The following is an 18,253-nucleotide window of genomic DNA, read 5'->3' as shown; positions in this document are numbered from 1 at the left end:
GAGGCCACATCTGGAGCACTGCATCCAGTTCTGGGCTCCCCAGTACAAGAGGGATGTGGCACTACTGGAGCAAGTCCAGCGAAGGGCTACAAAGATGGTTAGGGGACTGGAGCATCTCTCTTATGAGGAAAGGCTGAGAGAGCTTGGCCTGTTTAGCCTGGAGAAGAGAAGGCTGAGAGGAGATCTTATCAATGTGTACAAGTATCTGAAGAGAGGGTGTCAAGAGGATGGAGCCAGACTCTTTTCAGTGGTGAAGAGCGACAGGACGTGAGGCAACGGGCACAAACTGAAACACAGACAGTTCCATCTGAACACGAGGAAAAACTTCTTCACTGTGAGGGTGACAGAGCACTGGAACAGGTTGCCCAGAGAGGCGGTGGAGTCTCCTTCTCTGGAGGTATTCAAAACGCGCCTGGACGCAATCCTGTGCAACGTGCTCGAGGTGACCCTGCTTGAGCAGGGGGGTTGGACTAGATGATCTCCAGAGGTCCCTTCCAGCCTCAACCATTCTGTGATTCTGACACAAGAAAGTGTGTACTCAACTCTGTGTGTAAATAGATCTCGAACATATTCACTGTTTTGCCTTTTGTTTGACTTTGAGTTTTAACTGACTGAAGTCTACATGCAAGTCTACCCTATGAAAATGGGTATCATTTCAGAAACTGGTAATGTTTAAATCCCATGTTCTCCTCTCCAAATGAAGATGCATTTCAGATAGTGAGGGGAAAACTGCACTTTGTGCTGATACTTAAGTTGCTGATATTTGTAGATATATTGTCAGGTTATACATGGATATATATATAGATAGATAGATAGATATTATTACCTGACGTTTGCAGCAATTTTTAGCACCTTTCCCAAGTTATAAACTGTGTCATACTCCCTTTAAACTTCACTATTGTCCATCACTTTCTTGGACCCATAACTTTAGAAGGAAAGTAGTTTGAGAAGCACATCAGTTTTGAGTCATGCACACGTATGGGAGCTCATGTTAGATGACTTTTAAATGCTGATGCTGGAAAGCAAAAACTTAAGTTTATTGGAACTCTTACAGCATTTTTTTTTTTTTTAAATGCAGAACCATTTCAGCTCTCAGCCCTTCCCTTTATAGGTACTTTAGCCCTAGTGGCTAGGACACCAGTGCTAGCATGAAGTTGAACTGAGGCATCTCCATAGCAGAAGTTATTCATGTTCTAGGCTCAGGACACAATTTTAGTTTTCAAGACCTCATAAAATAAGGATTTTTTTGTTTTGCTAAAATTATAATGGAAATGGAAAAAGTATTACAAAAGTTAAAGGAAATACAGTCCAGGAACAAAAACAGTAAATTGTTTTTCATCCTAATACAATTGCTGTGCATGTTTTCTTTACATTGTATATCCATCATAAACTTAGATTTGCTGGTATCTTTGCCTGAAATAGCGAACACTCCAGATGAAGATGGCAACACAGGATAAAATAACCAGGACAACTGCAATGATTCCCACAGTGCTGATCCCACAGTAGAGAGTAACAGTAGAAAGCTGAGCACCAGCTAAGGATTTGGGTTCAAAACATGTTGTTTTTTCAGGGTCTTCAATTTTATCCAGATTCTGCTTGTACCAAGTGATTAAACCAATATTGGAGCAGGTGCATTCCAAAGGATTGTAACTTAAATTGATTATACTGTAGCCAGATAGGGACACTAGCTTGTCAGGTGGTATAATCTGAATCCTATTGTGGGCAAGATTGAGATAGATGCTCTTAAGATTTGAAAATGCATCTGTGCTGAATGTAATAAGCTTGTTGTGGCTCAGATCAACATACCTTAACTTCCTGAGGATATGAAATGCTTGGTCATCTATTGCTGTCAATTCACAGGATGCTAAAATTAGCACCTCTAAATTGGTTATCTGTTGAATCAGTTTGTTCTTTGGCATGATCCCTGACTCAAAGATATTCTGACTAAGGTCCAAGAGCATGAGGTTTTCCAGGCCTTGAAAGAGATGCTGAATGCTAGTATTGACCTGGGAGGAGGAAAGATTCAGGACTTGCAAGAGATGCAGATTTCTGAAAGGCCCCTGTGAAGTGCTGATGTGAAGCTGAGTGAAAGCTATGTCCAGCAGCTCCAAGTTAGTACCTTCCTTAAAGAGCACATCGTGGACATGGAGTTTGGTGTTGTAGCTCAGGTTCAGGTGCTGAAGACCGCTCAAACCATTTAGCGCTTCATTACAGCAGTCGGAGCTTTCAATGTGACTATGGCTTAAATCTAGATGTTGAAGCTTTGCCAGTTTCTGCAAACAGCCAGAGCCCAGCTGCAGGCTCTGCGAGTTTCCTTTGAGGTGGAGGTGGGTAAGAGAGGGGAAGGCAGCCGCGCTGATGTTGCAGAGGTGTTCAAAGAAGTTCCCATTGAGAATTAGCTCTGTTAGCACCTTCATACCACTGATGCCAGAGGGCAACGCGTTGATGTGGGTGTGAGTCAGGTCCAGCTTCCGGAGCTTAGTCATACAGTGAAATGTGGCAGCATTTAGGTTTTTGAAGTGCYGTAGCTGCAGATAGAGATCCTCTACAGTGATGTTACAGAGGCCTTGTAAAATGTCAGGGCTTATGTAGGGCTCCTTTTGCACGTCRTCAAATGTTCCCAACCAAAGCGTGTGGGCTGAGGAGTTCTGCATCCCTGCCAAGATCCCAGGGATGTTGGTGCAGCCCCCAAAGTCCAAACTATAGAAACTGGACTGGAAAGCTCCAGGTTCAATGTACAAAATGTCATTGCCTTTAAAGATGAGAGTTACGTTACTGGTCTTCTGCAGAATGCTGACATCTTCCACTGTGATTGTTCTTATATTGTTCATTTGGAAATCAAGGTATTTGAGGTTTTGAGTTGGAAAGTTGGGAGGGAGCTGCAATGAAGAGATGTGGTTGCTACCCAAGATGAGTGTCTCCAAGTTATCTAGATTTGTCATGGGAATAAAGGACAGCCTGCTTACTCCTGTCTGTGTTAAGACAAGATGCTTCAGAGACTGAGGGCCAACAAACGCTGTGTCAGACAGAAACAGGAGGTGGTTTCCAGTCAGCACAACTGTGTGCAGGTGATAGTTGTTGTGAAAGGCACCTTCATACACCCARTTGATCTGGCACCTTGAAAAAGCAACAGAAGCCAGCATCAGAAGTCTGTCTCATCAAATGTTCCCATTATTACATGATAACCCAAACGGCATTTCATGCATGTAAAAACTCATGATCAACAGCCTTTGCCAGAATAAAACAATGTTTTCCTTTGCAAAGGACACTTGCCTGGGATTGGTAAGCCCACTTTAAATATGGAGTCCTAGTGAGGAAGCTGTATTACAGCAGAGAAAACTGCCCTGAAATGATGTGTGCAAAATCCCCGTTGAGGAGACATTTGTGGAAGTCAGGGAGACATGAGTTTTTTTAGTGTCAGACTTAATCAAATGAAAATCTCTTTTTCTAGAGAGAAAGGTGAGCACTTATAAGGACTGAACCTATCTTTCCCTAGGTTTTATAACAATGTCTTTATGGAAAAGTGAATTAAAAAGTTGATCTAGTCATTTTGTTGGTTTTAGTATTTAGTAATATGTGGAAAATGCGTATTTCACCCACTGTCCGGCAAATGACTGTCACTGGAGGAGAAGCCTAGATATTGCCCAGTTGTATCAATCTCTGTTTAGTAAAATACCAGCAACCATGTGGAAATGCTGCTGCCGGTTTCCCTGTGCTGTTGTGGACTCTGGGAGCCTTCAGCTCTGAGCAAGGGCAGAGGGTTTTGATCAACCAGATCTGTGAAAGTGAGGATGATCTACTATACCTTGTTAAATCCAAGGAGGACAGACTCTTCAGCTTCGAGAAGGTTGAATTCTGAAGGGAAGGAAGCAAGTTGAAGCTGAAGTCGAGGATTTCCGTGGTGACAGGTAGCTTTTCAGGAACTTCTGTCAGACCTAAACCTTCACAACTATAGCTTTTATTGACTGTAATCTGTGGAAAATACTTAGTGAAACTCTGAGATACCTATTCTGAATATAAATATGAAACTAACACATTTTAAAAAGCAAACAACTTTGAATTATTTAAAAATGTAGCAATCATAACTCTCTTAACATAGGCTTGAAATGCACAACCCTGGGACTTTATGGAGTGTTTTTAAGATGAGTGCCTTGAATATCTCTTGTACTAATCTGAAGCATCTCATCTGTAGTACTATGTTTATCAAAGTTAGCACATATGAAGATTGTTTACTGTTCTGGATGAATTATTAATCCGTAAGAAAGAATCCTCACAAGGTATTTTTAAATTCTAAATTTCATGAGTTTTGTAAGAAAGCTTATTCTAAAATAAATCTTACAAGAATCTTGTAGAGAGGAGGGAAAAAGTGCTGGCCTAGAAAGGAAAATGTTCAAATTAATAGGATTTGAACTGCTGTTATATGCTGCAGCAAGAGAATGGTAGGAATGTTCAGCTCAAGCTGGGCAATGATAATGTCTGATATAGCAAGTCTTCAAATCTTCTATGAAGACTTTTCAGTTTAAGTGAAAATAAAATGATCTATTATGCAGAAAAGTCTACTCTCTGAATACCAGAGGAATTCATTAAACATATCTGACCTGTCTTTGCCTCCAGATGATGCTGCAAAAGGTAGTACAGTCAATCAAAGCCTGGGCCTATGGATGTCAATCCATGCATGAAAACACAGCCCCGGAATCGCATGTTGCTGCCGTTTAAGGAAATAGAAATGATCAAAGTATTGAACTTTGCTTGGGGCTGCACAGCTGTGATTAGGGACTTGAGCACACCTGGTGCAGCGCAGCAAGCAAGGCTGAGGAGACCGCCTGCAGCATCCTCCTGCACCAGCTGAATCCAGCCTCCAAAGTCTCCTTTTCACTGCCTGCCTGTTGTTTCATATATGGGGCCAGACTAGGAGGAATGGGGTCTCTGGACAAGCTTGACAGCAGCAGCTCTGGAAATATTCTGTCAGGAAGCTCAGGGACATTTGACTTGCGTAAGTAAATGCAAGCTCTGCACACGTGTTACATGGTTGACTAATCTGACCACGGGATTTCTTTGTCTCACCATCTCCTAGCTAAGAGAAACATTATTTAAATTGTGTGCACCAGTATCACAATGTATAATTTGCAAGTTTTTGGATTATCTTTGGCAGCATGTAGCTAAAAGGGTCACCTTACAGGAGCCTACAGCACATAAGGAGACTACTACAGCCTTTTAACCAAAATAGAGGTCATAACCATGCCTTATGCCTAGTTCACTCCATGTTTTAATTAGATTCAAGGTTATTTTAGTAGCCTAAATAAAGCAAGTACAGACAGTGAAAAGTCCAGTGAGAAAAGTGAATAACACACAACCTGATGCTGGGCTCAAAGGGGAAACCTTCACGGTGGCTGGAGTGCTTTGCTGTGTGTGCACGTTCTAGTCATGCACTTGAGCCTGACCATCTACAGGTGGCACGTATTCGCTGCCTTCCTGGTGCTGGGAAAACCAAGGGCGGATGCACTTCCCCTGTTCAGTCCTGTCTTGGCTATGTAAGGTTGAGAGGACTTGGAGCATCAGAGGCGTTTGCAGAAGGAGAGAGATTAAGATAAAAATGATGTGTGTGCTGGGGCTGGGTGATGCCTCCGTATCTGGAAGTCCTGCCTTCTCCATATCTCCCACAGGGTCCTTAATGAGCAGATGACACAGCCGCCATTCCTTGTGGGATGGAAGCACGTGGAAGCACTGTATTTCTGTTTAGGTGCAAGCGTACCGATCCCTGGGGTAGGGTGCATCGTGTGCAGACCTTGCCAAACATGCATGGCCTGGCATGTTTTAGACCAAACCAAGCCTCTGCCCTTTGGCAGGGTGGAAGACCCAGGCAGGAACGCAGGCATTAAATGGCCTCGCTGGAGGAGGAAAAAGCAATATTTGTAGCAAGTGATCTTGGGTCCAGGCTGGATACAGAGAACACTTTCTTCTTTTCCTTTTTGCACGCATCTTTTAAACAAAAGGTGCGAGGGAGCCCAGTGGCAGCCCTGTGTGGCTGCAGCTTGGTGGCTGAGCAGGCGGCAGGAGAGAAATGTTGGCAGCGGCAGGGCAGAGCCAGGAGGAAGAAAAGGACTTTTACCAAGAAAAAGTGTATGGTGCAGGTCAGGGGCAGGCGAGCGCAGCTCCTCAGCTGCCGCACTTCCCTTGGGGGTGTTGGGGTGCCGGCACTGCCCCAGTGAGCCGGATGGGAAGCAACCCCCCTGCCCCTGGTCCCGTGCAGCCTGCTGTGGTGGCAGTGGGGTGCAGAGCCAGCTCTGCACCTGCTGCTCCTGGTGGCAATGCATGGGCTGGATTCCCATCTAGAAGCACCTAAATAATGTAGTGTTGGTCACTGTAGAAACAGCCGGATGCAGACTTAAGAAAAGCCTGTGCTTTCAATACTGATGAGCAAAAAAGAACCCGTGGAGCTGGCTGCTGTAACATGCAGTTTAGATTAAAAGAAAAAAAAAAAAAGGAAGTTTAGCCGTCAGTATAAATGAGAACAGTGCCAGTGTTTTACCATTCAAATAAAGTAGCGAGATCAAGAGCTCTCTCTCCTTATACTTCAGGGTATAAAGTGGATCTTAGAGGGATGTGAGAAACGACTATTCCCCTGGCATATCTTGTTGCACAATTCAGGGTGTTCTGGGATTTGTACATTTAATTCAGGAAAGAATTTGCTGCAGGTCCCATCTGCGCACAGAGTAGGGCTGGGTTTCCACAGTGACTCTTCCTTGAATCAAAATGCTTGCCTTTCTTTTCTGTCTCCCAGTTTAAAAAAAAAAAAAAAGTAGTCTTATGGGCTAGCTCTTTCTCTCTTCCTCCTGACCCTGGAAAAACCCTGTTTTTCTTGTTCTTGCTGTTTTCATGTGCAAGTCCTAAACTGCAAATACCCATTTATGAGCAAGAGACACCATCATCCCATTCTATACAAATTCCTGTACAGAGAGCATAGCGTAAGAGACAAACCCCTTGTATCTGTTCTCTCTCTAGCTCTGATATCTGCTATAAATATCTTTTTGAGATTTTATCTTCCTTTGAGCTTTCTGGAAAGTAAAAGGCCAGACGAAAAAGAGAGAGCGATGGTGCATGGACATGTGTGTGAGAGCGAGGGAAAGTGAGCGCCCACATGACTGACTGATTTAACCCAGCACATTTCAAGACATCCGCTTTATTTCTCTCATAAAGGTTTTCAGATCCCCTTGAGAAAAACCTCTCAGCAATTTAAAACAATCAGATGTCAGCATGCAAGCATGCCCTGAAGACTGATCCTCTACATATAAGATCCCTTTATCTCAGCAGAGACCAGAGATCATCACTCACCTCAGTGCACATCGTATCCACAGCGCTGGATGCTTCACAGCTAATGCAGACAGGCATTGTGAAAAGCAGGAGGTATAAATAACCAGCCATTACTGAGTTAGGTGTATTCTTAATATGGGTGATCTTCTGATATCTTCCCTTAATCAACGCGAAAGAGGACAGCAAAGTTGAGACGAACTGGAACAGTCTGCTAGAAAGCAGGCTGTAAGAAAAAAGTGTTTGCCAAACTTCCTGGGCTTAGTGTGAGCAAAATAGCAGTTTCAGAGTGAGAGAGGAACTTCCTCGCTTTAAATATAGTCAAATGACTGTGCACTGATGCTTTTCTCAGAACGGATATAAAAAAACGGAAAGTGAGAGAAATTGTTCTTTACACTCATGTAAAACAAAATCTCTCCACTAAAGACAGTGGAGTTACTTCAGAGCGAAATAGGAGGTAGAGTAAAAAGAGGGAGATTAGAATGCAGCTTTCCACCAATGTGCAGTGAGTTAAGAGCTTGGTAACTTTGATTTCAGCAGCTGTAATTGGCACTCTTTCTTCATCACCTGGTGAAGCCAGGCAGGATGAAAACGCACGGGGCTGGGAAAGCGAGAGGGGAATTGAGCAGCCTCTGGACGGAAAGCGCAGCCCAGTTTCTGCGGCTGGCAGTGCTGGGCGGGCAGGGGCAGCGCTCGGCTGCGCTCCCGCCGGCCCCTTGAGGATGGAGCGCTGCTGTGGGTCTCCGCCTCAGCCCCTCGCGTGGGCAAGACGTCGYGTGCGTCTGGCGTCCAGCGGGGGCTGCGGCTGCCCAGGGCGCGGAGAGGACAGGGCGCCTCTGCCCGGCTGCTGCGGGCGTTTGCTGCTGGGGCACTTCTCTGCTGATCTCATTTGGCTTTTTCCTTTTCTTCTTAATTTATAAAATTCAAAAGCAAATAAAGAACTTGGCTGAATGAGAGGCTGAAAAGCTCCATATCCCGCCGATACACTCGTGTTCTGTATCTACTTTTACAGCCAGTTCCACATCTATTGGAGATCCTGCTCCCCCTGAGGTTGGCAGCAAAAAGGTCAAAGCAATTAAATGCCTGGGATGTTTAATTGTAGTTTATTTGGGGCTTGCTGTGATGATGCTCGAAGGTCTCTGAGTGATGGTGTTGTAGGCATAGCAGCGGGTCCCTGCGCGGAAAAACATGTGATTTAGCGTTAATGCAGCCCAAGAGCTGAATGTCAGAGGCTGGTTCCCACAGTCTCGTAGCCAGCGGCCGAGGGCTGGGGCGCTCCCAGGCCCGCCACGCGCAGCCCAAGGGGCTCCCAGCCCTCCCTCCGCAGCACCCTCCTGGCCCCCGCCGCCTCCGCTCACCCTTGCAACCTGTGTCTTGTTTCTGGGAGGGTGCAAAGACTTGGAGGTAAAAATCCTCCCTTAAGCCACCCATATCAGAAGCCTCAATTCTAAGATAAATGTGCTGTTTTGTAAGGAATGACCTTTAAATCAGGAGGGGATATTGGCATAAGCTAATCCTACCTCTTTCTGCTTTGCAAATATATTAATATAAATGTTGTGGAATTTACATAGACTTAACAGGATCAAAATAACCCCAGAGACTTTTTTTTTTGGTTTTGGGGGAAATGGGAAGCTTTATGATGCAAATAATGAATTCCAGAGACTGCTTCAATTTTTGGGTAATGAAGATTTCATTATAAAATTGCTATTGGATGACTGAAGTTCTACTTTTTGTTCATGTGCACAAGCAATTTCTGAGCTTAGAAAAAAAGACTAACAATTAGAAGCATTTGGATTATTCAGTACATGTGCCTATCTGATTCATTTTTCTCTTTGTGCTCACAAATGAGCAAATCAAAGAAGGTAAGAGTTTTTTGTTGGAATGGTTTGTAAGAGGAAATGGCAGGTAGGATGGTATTTCTGCACTGTTTGCTGTGGGTACCTGGCACGGGTTTAGCCTCCGGCCATGCTACAGCCATGCCTGTGATTGCAGCAGGGTGACGAGATGCCTTGGAGACCCCTGTGGCACCCTGGACCCATCGCAGGCTCATTCACCTTCTGTGTTAAACCAGGAGGGTTCCCTTTTCTGCCTATTTTCTAATTTTTGTGCTGGTGATTGCTGTTCGTAGGTGCCGGATGAACCCTTTGTGCAACACAGGGAGCCTGTTTGGGGGCTGTCAGACCACAAGAGTCACCAGGAAAGGCATCTTGGGAATATTTATTTGTTCGTAATTTTGCTTTCTACACAGTTGGCTGATAGTCTTCCCACTCAGATTTAAGTGTGTGCGAACACCAGTGACGAGCATTGGTTGCTGCCACCACTAAGAGCTGACAAGTTGGTTAATACTTCTGGAGGGCTGAGCAAATCGTTAAGGGGCCAAAGCCTCGCATCAACCCAGGGAAGCGTGAATTATCCCTTTGTCCAACGACTGGAGAACCAGAAGTTAAAAGACCTGTGTGGGACCATGGGTAGACACAAGCTTAGGATGCTGGAGATGTGAGCTCTGCCTCTGGACTCAGGCCTCCAGAGGGCTCTTCATTTCTAGGGAATGGATTATTGCTCTTAGTACCGGTCCCTATCAAACCTCACTGAGTCGGAGTTGGTAACACGAAACTGTTCCCTTGGCACTAACTCTCTAACACTGCATCACAAGTGACTTTCGCAAACAAATCCTTTCCCCTTGAAGAAAAAAAACATCCTCCAAGGAGTACTGTAAATCCCCTTGAAGTTCTCCATTTTAAAAACACTTCTGACCTAGATTTGAGGAACAACTCTGAAACTCATAAAATAAGGGTGAATCACCCATAGCTCACGTCTACCTTCCCCATGCCGAGGAGCAGCAGTGGCTTTTCGCCTGCATGAAAACTGCCACCAAGGCGGCGTTAGTCATCGCAGTGGCCAGGGCAGCTGAGGGACCCGCTTGGTCGTCAGCCAGGCTGGTGTGATATGGTCCCGAGTGTCATTTTGGTGTGTGCTGTTAGCACAACACTGAAGTCACAGGACACCAGTGTGCCCAYCCATGCAGCGAAAAGGGGTCTCATTTTGGAAGAGAGGTCCTAGCCCCTTCTGCAGCCTCCCTGCGATGCTGTAACGGGGATTTCAAGATTTTCCTTGTCTGTATTTTCTTTTTGTACTACAAACAAGGGATATGAAATCAAAGGATTGCTTTAAAATCTGGATGTTAAAACCTGGATGCAGGGTGTGCCTTGAGGCGGGGGAATCTGGGCTGTGAGTGACCTGACTGCTGCTGCATGGTGCCCTGGGAGGACACGGCGGCTGGGCAGCAGTGGTGCCTCCGGCCCTGCTGTGCCATGCACTGGCGTTTTCAGTGGGAAAACCTGCGCACAGTCAGCTGCCAGCGCAGGAGGTGGTACATGCTCTGGCTGTGCTCCTCAGAAAAACTTGAAATGAGGTGGTGCAGCAGGAGTGTGAACCACCTGTAGGGAACAAAAGCTACCACAAACCCCATCAGATTACTGTTTGAGAAAGAGGAACTAGCATGAGCTGTGGTAAGCACGTGTAACCCCTCTGCTTCATGCTGCAGCAATTCTTTTTTTTTTTTTTTAATGTCCTAAATGAGGGAAGGAGATAGCAGCCACAAGACATGATACTTGGTCTGAAGGCTTTGCGCATGTGTGCAAGCAGGGAGCAGAGCGTGGCCAGGGAGATCAGCGTATTGGAGACATCCAGACGTGGGGCCTGTGCGCACGGGGCGTCTGAGCTGCTTTTAGGAGGGTGCTGGGGCACGCTGCTAGAGCAAGCCCATTGCCCGGCCAGGGCTGCGCGTGGGGCTGAGCATGGGGGGCACAGTGCCACTCCCCGAGGCCTCCGCGGCAGCCAGCCACCGTCGCTGAAACAGGTAACATCCAGCCCAGGCGTTGCAAGATTAAACCAAGAAGGAAGAATCCTATCGGCTGCCCTGAGGGCTCCTGGAGGCTCAAAGTGAGGGGTGGATGTCCTGTGCGCCTGGCCCGGGACCCCTCCCGCGGCCCCTGGGGTGGGATGAGGGCACCGAGGAACAGCTTCTCAGTGCGAGCACCACCTCACCATGGGGACCACGGGGCCCCAGCAGACTCATCTACACCATATTACTCACCGCAGCTTTCAGAGCCTACTTCTTTCTTTGCCCTGATGTTTCTCCTTACATGAGCTGGTAGAGGACAGGGTGCAGGACTTGGCTGGGGACCCAAGCCCCTGGTTTCTTTCTCTGACACAGATGGTAAGGTTAATGCAGGAAGCACGCTGCAACTTCAATCTATGGCTTCCTTGACTAGAGCTAATCATCTGCGCGGGTGGCAACCTGATCACCCCTTAAAAAAGGGGAAGAACGTGACTAGGAATGAGAATTTTGTGTTTCATGGAGAAATACCCCAGATGAACAAAGTGAGCAKTCCTTTGGCTGCGATCTCCACAGAAGGTTTGTCCTCACTCAGCTTTTGTTTGTGGCAGCTTTCAGGTGGGCTCAGGGCAAAGTGGCACCACAGGCTTGAGGCAGTGCTGAGCCCCGGTGGGTTCTTTGCAGCGTCCTGGAGACTGTGCGCTTTGAGGGGGAAATCAATGTAACTTTTTTAGAGGAGAGAATGAATAAATTTCAGGCAAGGATTGCAGTTTGCTGGGCACCTAGGAGATGCTGAACTTCCTGGCCGCTGAGCCTGCATCCTGTGCTCTGTGTGTGTCAGCCAGGAAGCTGGTGTTTGCCACTATCTGGGAAATGCGAAACCATATGAAGTCCTCCTAACGAACACAAACCAAAAATAGCCAGGACAAAGCTGCTACATGGGAAGGAAATTGCTGATGGGAATTAGTGACTGATTCATTACTGAAGTCTTGCATATCCATGTTTCATCTGCAAAGCAATGCCTCTTATGCTCTCCCTGCAAGTACTGCTTTTGCATGACTACAGTTGTTGTGTTACCCTCCCTGAGTATTTCGTGATTTTTCAAAAATCTCCTTCAGAAAATGTTTTGAGTATCTCAGTGCTGGAGCCTTCTTTTACTGCGTGAAACAGCCGTGAGATTTTTTTTTCTTGAGGTCAAAAATACAGTCTCTGTTTTCTGCTAAGCAGGCAAAATACCCTGTATTCTCACTGCCTTATTATACTTACCATATTAATTTTGTACTGTATATACATTACTACACTTTTACATACTATACTCTTATATGTTACTTATTGTATCAGTAATATAAAGTCAAGATGAAATGTAGATTTTGATGAATAATGATCAACTGTTCCAATAGAGACGAACTCTGACAAACTGGGAGGTGCTGGATTTTAGAATGACAAGTTCAAAATCTAGTTGCATCTGTAAGTCAGTACCAAGTGAAAAATCAGAATCAAAAACCTCGTGAGCTTTCCTTTTCCCAAGCTGGTCTCTGTTGGGTAGGGCCTGAAATGGCTTCTGGAAAAGGAGCTTCCCACCCGTTGCATGGAGAGGCTGGAAAGATCGCTTGCAGTTACATTGCTGTTTGGATTGCTTCAGCTGACTGCCGTTATTAACCTTGCAAGGTGAGGAAATCGGGCAGGGGTAAAGAAAAGGGCCAGTCGGGATTGCTGGTGTGCGCTCAGGCTATTTAAAGAACTTTTGGCACAGACTCTTTGAAATGACAAAAGAGCATCTTAAAAGGAAGTTCTGTTGCTAAGCRACATTAATAGCTATATCTAGAGCTACAGTAGGAGAGGGAAGAACCCCTTCCCTCCACTTCCAAGTAAGAAAGGCTGATTACAATCCCAGGTAGGAGCAAAGCTTCCCGGGACGCAGCGGGGAGGCTGCGCCCAGCAGCAGCCAGGCTGAGAGCAGGTTTCCCGGGCCCTTCAGCRGAGGGAGCCTGGGGTCGGACCGTGCAGGCAGGTGAGAGCTGTCACACCGGCCCCAGGCTTTTGAGAGCGCTAACAGGCAGCAGGCTGCAGCCCTGATCCGGGTGTGAGAACTGCGGCAGTGACCTGAAACCCCCGTAATGAAGCGGGGGGAGTTTAGGTTGCACTAGCACTGTGGCCGTGCTTGGCCAGATGGTTTGGAAATTGTGACCAATAGCTCTCTGCGTGCTTTTGACCACTCCAGTTCACTTCTCTATTTTAAAGACTCTGTTTCCTTTTTTGTCCCCCATTCAGATTAACATATTAACATCTGCTCGTTTTTCAGTGATCACCTTTGCCTGATTAGCATCCAGGCAGATGCCAAGTAATATAACTTATACTACTACGGGTATGACCGCGTTTGAGGTAATAAGGTAATATACATGCCACTCAATCAGGAATATGTTCAGCCCTAAGTATCTTTTGCCGCAGGCATTAATCTGCCGTTGGCTCGGCACCTTCCTTTGTCCTCGCCATACTTCAGAAACATGTCTTGTTTTTCCTACAGTTCTTATCTTCCTGGTGATCTTGCTTTATTATCAAACGTGAGCTCTTGACAGATCTGTTTTGCTGATGAAAGAACAAGCAGACCGCGCTGCTGCATGGCTCGGGGTTTCGCTCTCAGAGCGGCTGTTGGGCAACGTGGCTGTGGTTGGATGCCAGTGATGAGCTGTTTTCTCTGATGTTTTTTAAAGGGGAAGTTCTTACCCCACGGTTTGAATAACTGCGTGCAAAGGAGACGGGCAGTCCTGCGTGGGCAAGGTAATCCCACGGCAGTCCTCGCTGGAGCGATGCTTCCTCTGCGCGCTGCCCTTCGACTGTACTAATGACCTGACACTTCTGGCGTCCCCGCTCACACCTTTTGGCAAATATTCACTCCGAAAGCCCTGCACTCTCTAAGCCCTGTTTTCAAATGTCTTTCTATACTGAATACCTGGTCCCTGTTTGCAGAGGTAGGTGAGAGGAGAACAATTTGCCACATGTTGAGGCTTGATGAATTTGTCAGATCCAGGCCAGGAGCAGCAGGGTTCATTTTCAGCTCTCTGAGAGATCTTTGGGCGAATGCCCTACCACACTGTCGGGGATAACTCGCTGTAGGCCAGCCATTAGGTGTTCAGAAGTGTTTTATTCAGCAACAGTCTTCAGCAAGATTTCAGTACTGTGAACACGTGGTGACAAAAGTACCTCAGAGCTTTGCGCTGTGGGTTGGCTTTGCGTTAATTCTTTGAGCATTGCTCCACCTCCAGAATATCAATACTCTTCATACTAAAGCCATAAACAAGAAATATTATTTTCTTCCTTTTTGCAATGGCTCTAAAAGAAGGTGGTGCAACACATGAGAGACGGTGTCCCAGCAGTGCCTGGGAAGCTTGCAGGCAGGCGCAGGCACAGGCACGGGTGCAGGCACGCTCCCGCGCGCTGGGAGCCACCAAACTGTGTAGAGCCTGGCACCGCGCAGCCGGGAGGGCCTGGGAGTCCTGCTGGCGCAGCTGATCGCCGTAGCCCAAAGGAAGGGGCCGCCGGCGGGGCGTGCGGCTCATCTCCCTCCGCGGTGGCTGGGCTGCAGCCTCCGATGCGACATGATTACAAGGTCTGGCCTGGTGGTGTCTGCTGATAGTCAGCATTTCCTCCGGCAGCGGGGCCCCTTGCCTAATCGTGCTTGCAGGCATTTATAGAGCTTTTCTTACTGGCCTAACTGTATTTCCCTTGCTCTAATTTAACTCTCTTATGGCTTATTCTGTCATTGACTGTTAAGAACAACCGACCTTTCCTCTGCGCATCGCCCTTCTGGCGCTCCCGGGCCGCCTAAGCAGCAGCCTGTCCCCACCAGCGGCGCTGCTCGGGTGCCGCACCTCCGTGCTCACTGCCTGCGGTCACGGCCGTCCTTCCCAGCGCGCAGAAATAAAAGCGTGTTTAAAGAAGTGTTCCCAGCAGCTGCAGCGCCATGCCGACTAACGGGGCGCGCACATCCCGAGGGCCGGCCCCCCGCGAGCCCCATGCCACCTTCCCCGAATCTCGGCGTGCTGCCGGACCTGCGGGGCCCGGGAGGACGGGCGCGCACCAACACAGGCGCCTGCCGGGCCGCGGGGCTCCCCGAGGACCTGTTTTGTCCCCGGATCACAGCAGGGAGGTTCCTAAGGACGTACGGGGGCTGGYGAACGGGCACCGCGGGTAATCAGCAGGCGGCGAGCAATTCCTTAAGTACCTGTGTGTTGTTGCTGTGCTGATGCGAGAGGAATAGCAATATCTTGCAATATGCTACTGTCTGTGCGTGGTGGGCACTCCCTGGCCAGGATCTGCTTGGTATAATTAAATGACACAGGTAGAAGGGGGCAACAGTACTGTACAGGTGATCTTTTTTGCACAAGTGGAAATAACCCTTTGAAGGGTGATGGTGGTGATGGGGTAAAAAATGGCAGAAAAGGAAATGCCTATGTTTCAGATGAGATTTCTCAGTCTGTCCCACAAATTATCCTTTAAGTTTTACCACTGATCTCGTCTGGTGCCCGGATCCTGAGCAGCGCACACAGCAACATGCCACGCGCTGCAGGACCAAGTTCGGTGTTGCCAGCACGGTGGAGTGGCCTCCCGCGGGCCCGGCCATGCGCGGCGGCAGGGGCTGGGGGAGGCTCTTGCTCTGGCAGAGAGAGGGGCAAGGGGAAGGGGCATAGCAGACCACATGGGCTGCCTGTTGCCAGAGGAAAATCCGGCTCCGGGGAGCCTTCTTTCAGCTGTGGCTGTGGCTATCTTTTCAGTTTGTAGCATTTACCATGCGTTGCCTTCTCTTGGCCTCATTGCTAGACTGTCGTTGGCATGGCCCTTGCTGCGGGTGGTGGTGCGGGACTTCTGCAGCGCGCGCCCCTGTGGCTTTCACCAGCATTTCACAGGGGCGAGCTCCAGCTCTCGCGCCATGCGCTGAGCAGGTACGGTGCGGCGAGATGCTCCATCACACCTGGGTACAGCAAGGCAGTGCGGCCCTCCACTGCGGTGCGAGGGATAAATCACACTCATGACATTATTTACGTGTCTGTGCACCTTGCAAATGAGCGTGATTTCACGCAAGGAGATTGCTACATCTGTGTTTGGTGATCGATGCTAGTGGCTTGCTGATGTCTTTTGCAGTTCATGGGATTTTTGTCAGTTCTCTTAAGCCTGACAGATTTCATGTTTTCCTTCTAAGTGGTAGTAACAGCGCAGTAGCATAAAAGCAAAAGGATGTGTCCTTGATGCTAAAATCCACTTCTCATCTTTCCTCTCTCCCACAACATGGGTTAAATAGACTTGCAATATAAACTGTGTAATCAAAGCCAAAGGATAAAAATTAGAGTCTGGATAAATGGGAAGATAAATTTAACCATATATTAGGAAAAAGGGAGTAACTATTATTTTCAAATATAACCCATGGATTTAATGCTATGTACTTGTTTCATATTTGTGACTGAAAGCATTGCTTATCTGAATTGGAAACCCTTGAGCAGATGGGAATGTGTTTAAGTGCTGGAATGCAGATGTTCTCTTTGATTTACAAGCACACACAAATGGGTACGTACGCTCCTGAAACAAGCTGTAGAATGAGAAGGAGAAACTAGATTATGGAGATAACAAAAAATGCTGAATAAGATGGAAATATAGCTATAAATTAACCGATAAAGGCAGAGAGCTAAGGAGGGGAAAAAGGAGTTTCTTTTGGAGACGGGCTGAAGCAGAGCTTTATGTAACAGCTCTTAACCACCCAGCCCAAAGTCTTTCCACAAGCTCTGAGCAGGTCCATACAGCAACTGTGCAAATATTATATGTCAAAATCAGATAAAATGTACTGTTTCTGTTGGCTTTGCGCTATGATTTTTTCATTTTATTCAAATCTGCAACTGAGAGTGAAACTCTGGGAGGCAAGGGACTAATGAAGCTCCCGTGGATGGGAACCAAATCCAAAATTGGCACAGGCATAGGAGAAACACGTCGCCAACATTTTTCTACAGCTTTTATTCTGGTTCACAGTTGTTTGCTCTCTATTCTGCAGCTAATGCCCACAAGATGGGGCTATGCCAACACTGCTGCTGCACGCTTCAGCGCAGCCCCTCTGCAGAGCTGCTGGGAGATGGCAATGGCATGCTACCACGCATTTTATTTCCATGACAATATTTCTAAATTGCACAGGCTTTTATGAAAAATTAGCATCCAAAAAAACCCAGCGGAGCTCGATGTGCATTTTGTCAGGCTGCATCGTCAAGCGGCTCCTTGGAAACGAAAGGTCGAACCTGCTCGCGGTGGCAGCAGGTCTCTGCTGGACGCGGCGGCAGCGCTTTGCCATGGCTGGTGGCCGTGGTGGAGGGCAGCTCTGCCACTCCGTTATTCTGCTGCTGCTGAGGGAAACCCAGTGTGCCCTGCGCCTGCACTGCGCCAGCCCTTGCTGGACACGGGCCTTGCTCGGCTGGGGCAGCAGACATGCCGGCTGTCACCCCTCGCCCCGCCAGAGGCAGTGACCTGCCTCCCTGGCACTGTCATCTTCCCTGTGCATGGCCCTGCTTTGCTTTCCAATCTGTGAGAAGTTCCCACTTCTTCTGCATCCCTTGTTCCCTGCCAGCGCCCACCCGTTCGCTTTCTGCTTTGTCCCCATCCTGTTAATTCTCACAGTGGAAGAAAAAGCATTTAAATGGTATTTTCCTATTATGTATGTCGAAGAACCTCTTTTGCATGATCTGGCCTTCAATCAAGCCGTGTCTGTGAGGCCAAACCCCTGCTTCCCCCCTCCTTCAGGCCGACTTTCCCACCTGCACCATGTAGCATGGGAAGACGAACAGCAACGGCTTGGGGCAGCGGCTTTTATCATGGGAGTTTCTACAGAAATTGTTGTAATTAGGGACAGGAAAATATGCAATATTCATAATGCTTTAAAGGAGGATAACCTGAAAACATTTGGCTTGCTGTTTGTGTTGTGAGCTGTTTAGGGCCGCACTGGTGTTGTCACAAGAAGTTAGTGTTTTCTGTACACGGTGTATCTGCTTGCATGAAGAAGATAAGCGGTATCTTTGTGAAAAGGTGTTGCTGGCAACGCGTGTCTGCCTCCGAGCGGGCTACGGCAGTGATAAC

At 47.4% G+C, this 18,253-nt stretch overlaps 1 protein-coding gene across 2 annotated transcripts; it reads right to left on the bottom strand.

Moving 5' to 3' along the window:
• Positions 1-1,071: 1,071 nt before the first annotated feature.
• Positions 1,072-7,579, bottom strand: CD180 (CD180 molecule). Of its 2 annotated transcripts, none has more exons than XM_026091009.1 (3): positions 7,333-7,579; positions 3,806-3,972; positions 1,072-3,117 (listed from the first exon to the last, which is right to left on the bottom strand). In XM_026091009.1, the coding sequence occupies exons 1-3, from the start codon at positions 7,420-7,422 to the stop codon at positions 1,392-1,394; spliced, it is 1,983 nt and encodes a 660-aa protein (XP_025946794.1). In that variant the 5' UTR covers positions 7,423-7,579; the 3' UTR covers positions 1,072-1,391. The 2 variants fall into 2 exon arrangements, with proteins under 2 accessions (XP_025946794.1, XP_025946795.1); XM_026091010.1 differs by having other exon boundaries at positions 3,806-3,855.
• Between the last annotated feature and the right edge of the window lie 10,674 nt (positions 7,580-18,253).

The sequence above is a fragment of the Apteryx rowi genome, unplaced genomic scaffold (assembly GCF_003343035.1).
Source record: "Apteryx rowi isolate R43461 unplaced genomic scaffold, aptRow1 scaffold_890, whole genome shotgun sequence".
Taxonomy (NCBI): domain Eukaryota; kingdom Metazoa; phylum Chordata; class Aves; order Apterygiformes; family Apterygidae; genus Apteryx; species Apteryx rowi.
The sequence above is the reverse complement of the archived record's forward strand: the minus strand, read 5'-3'. Positions and strand labels throughout refer to the sequence as shown.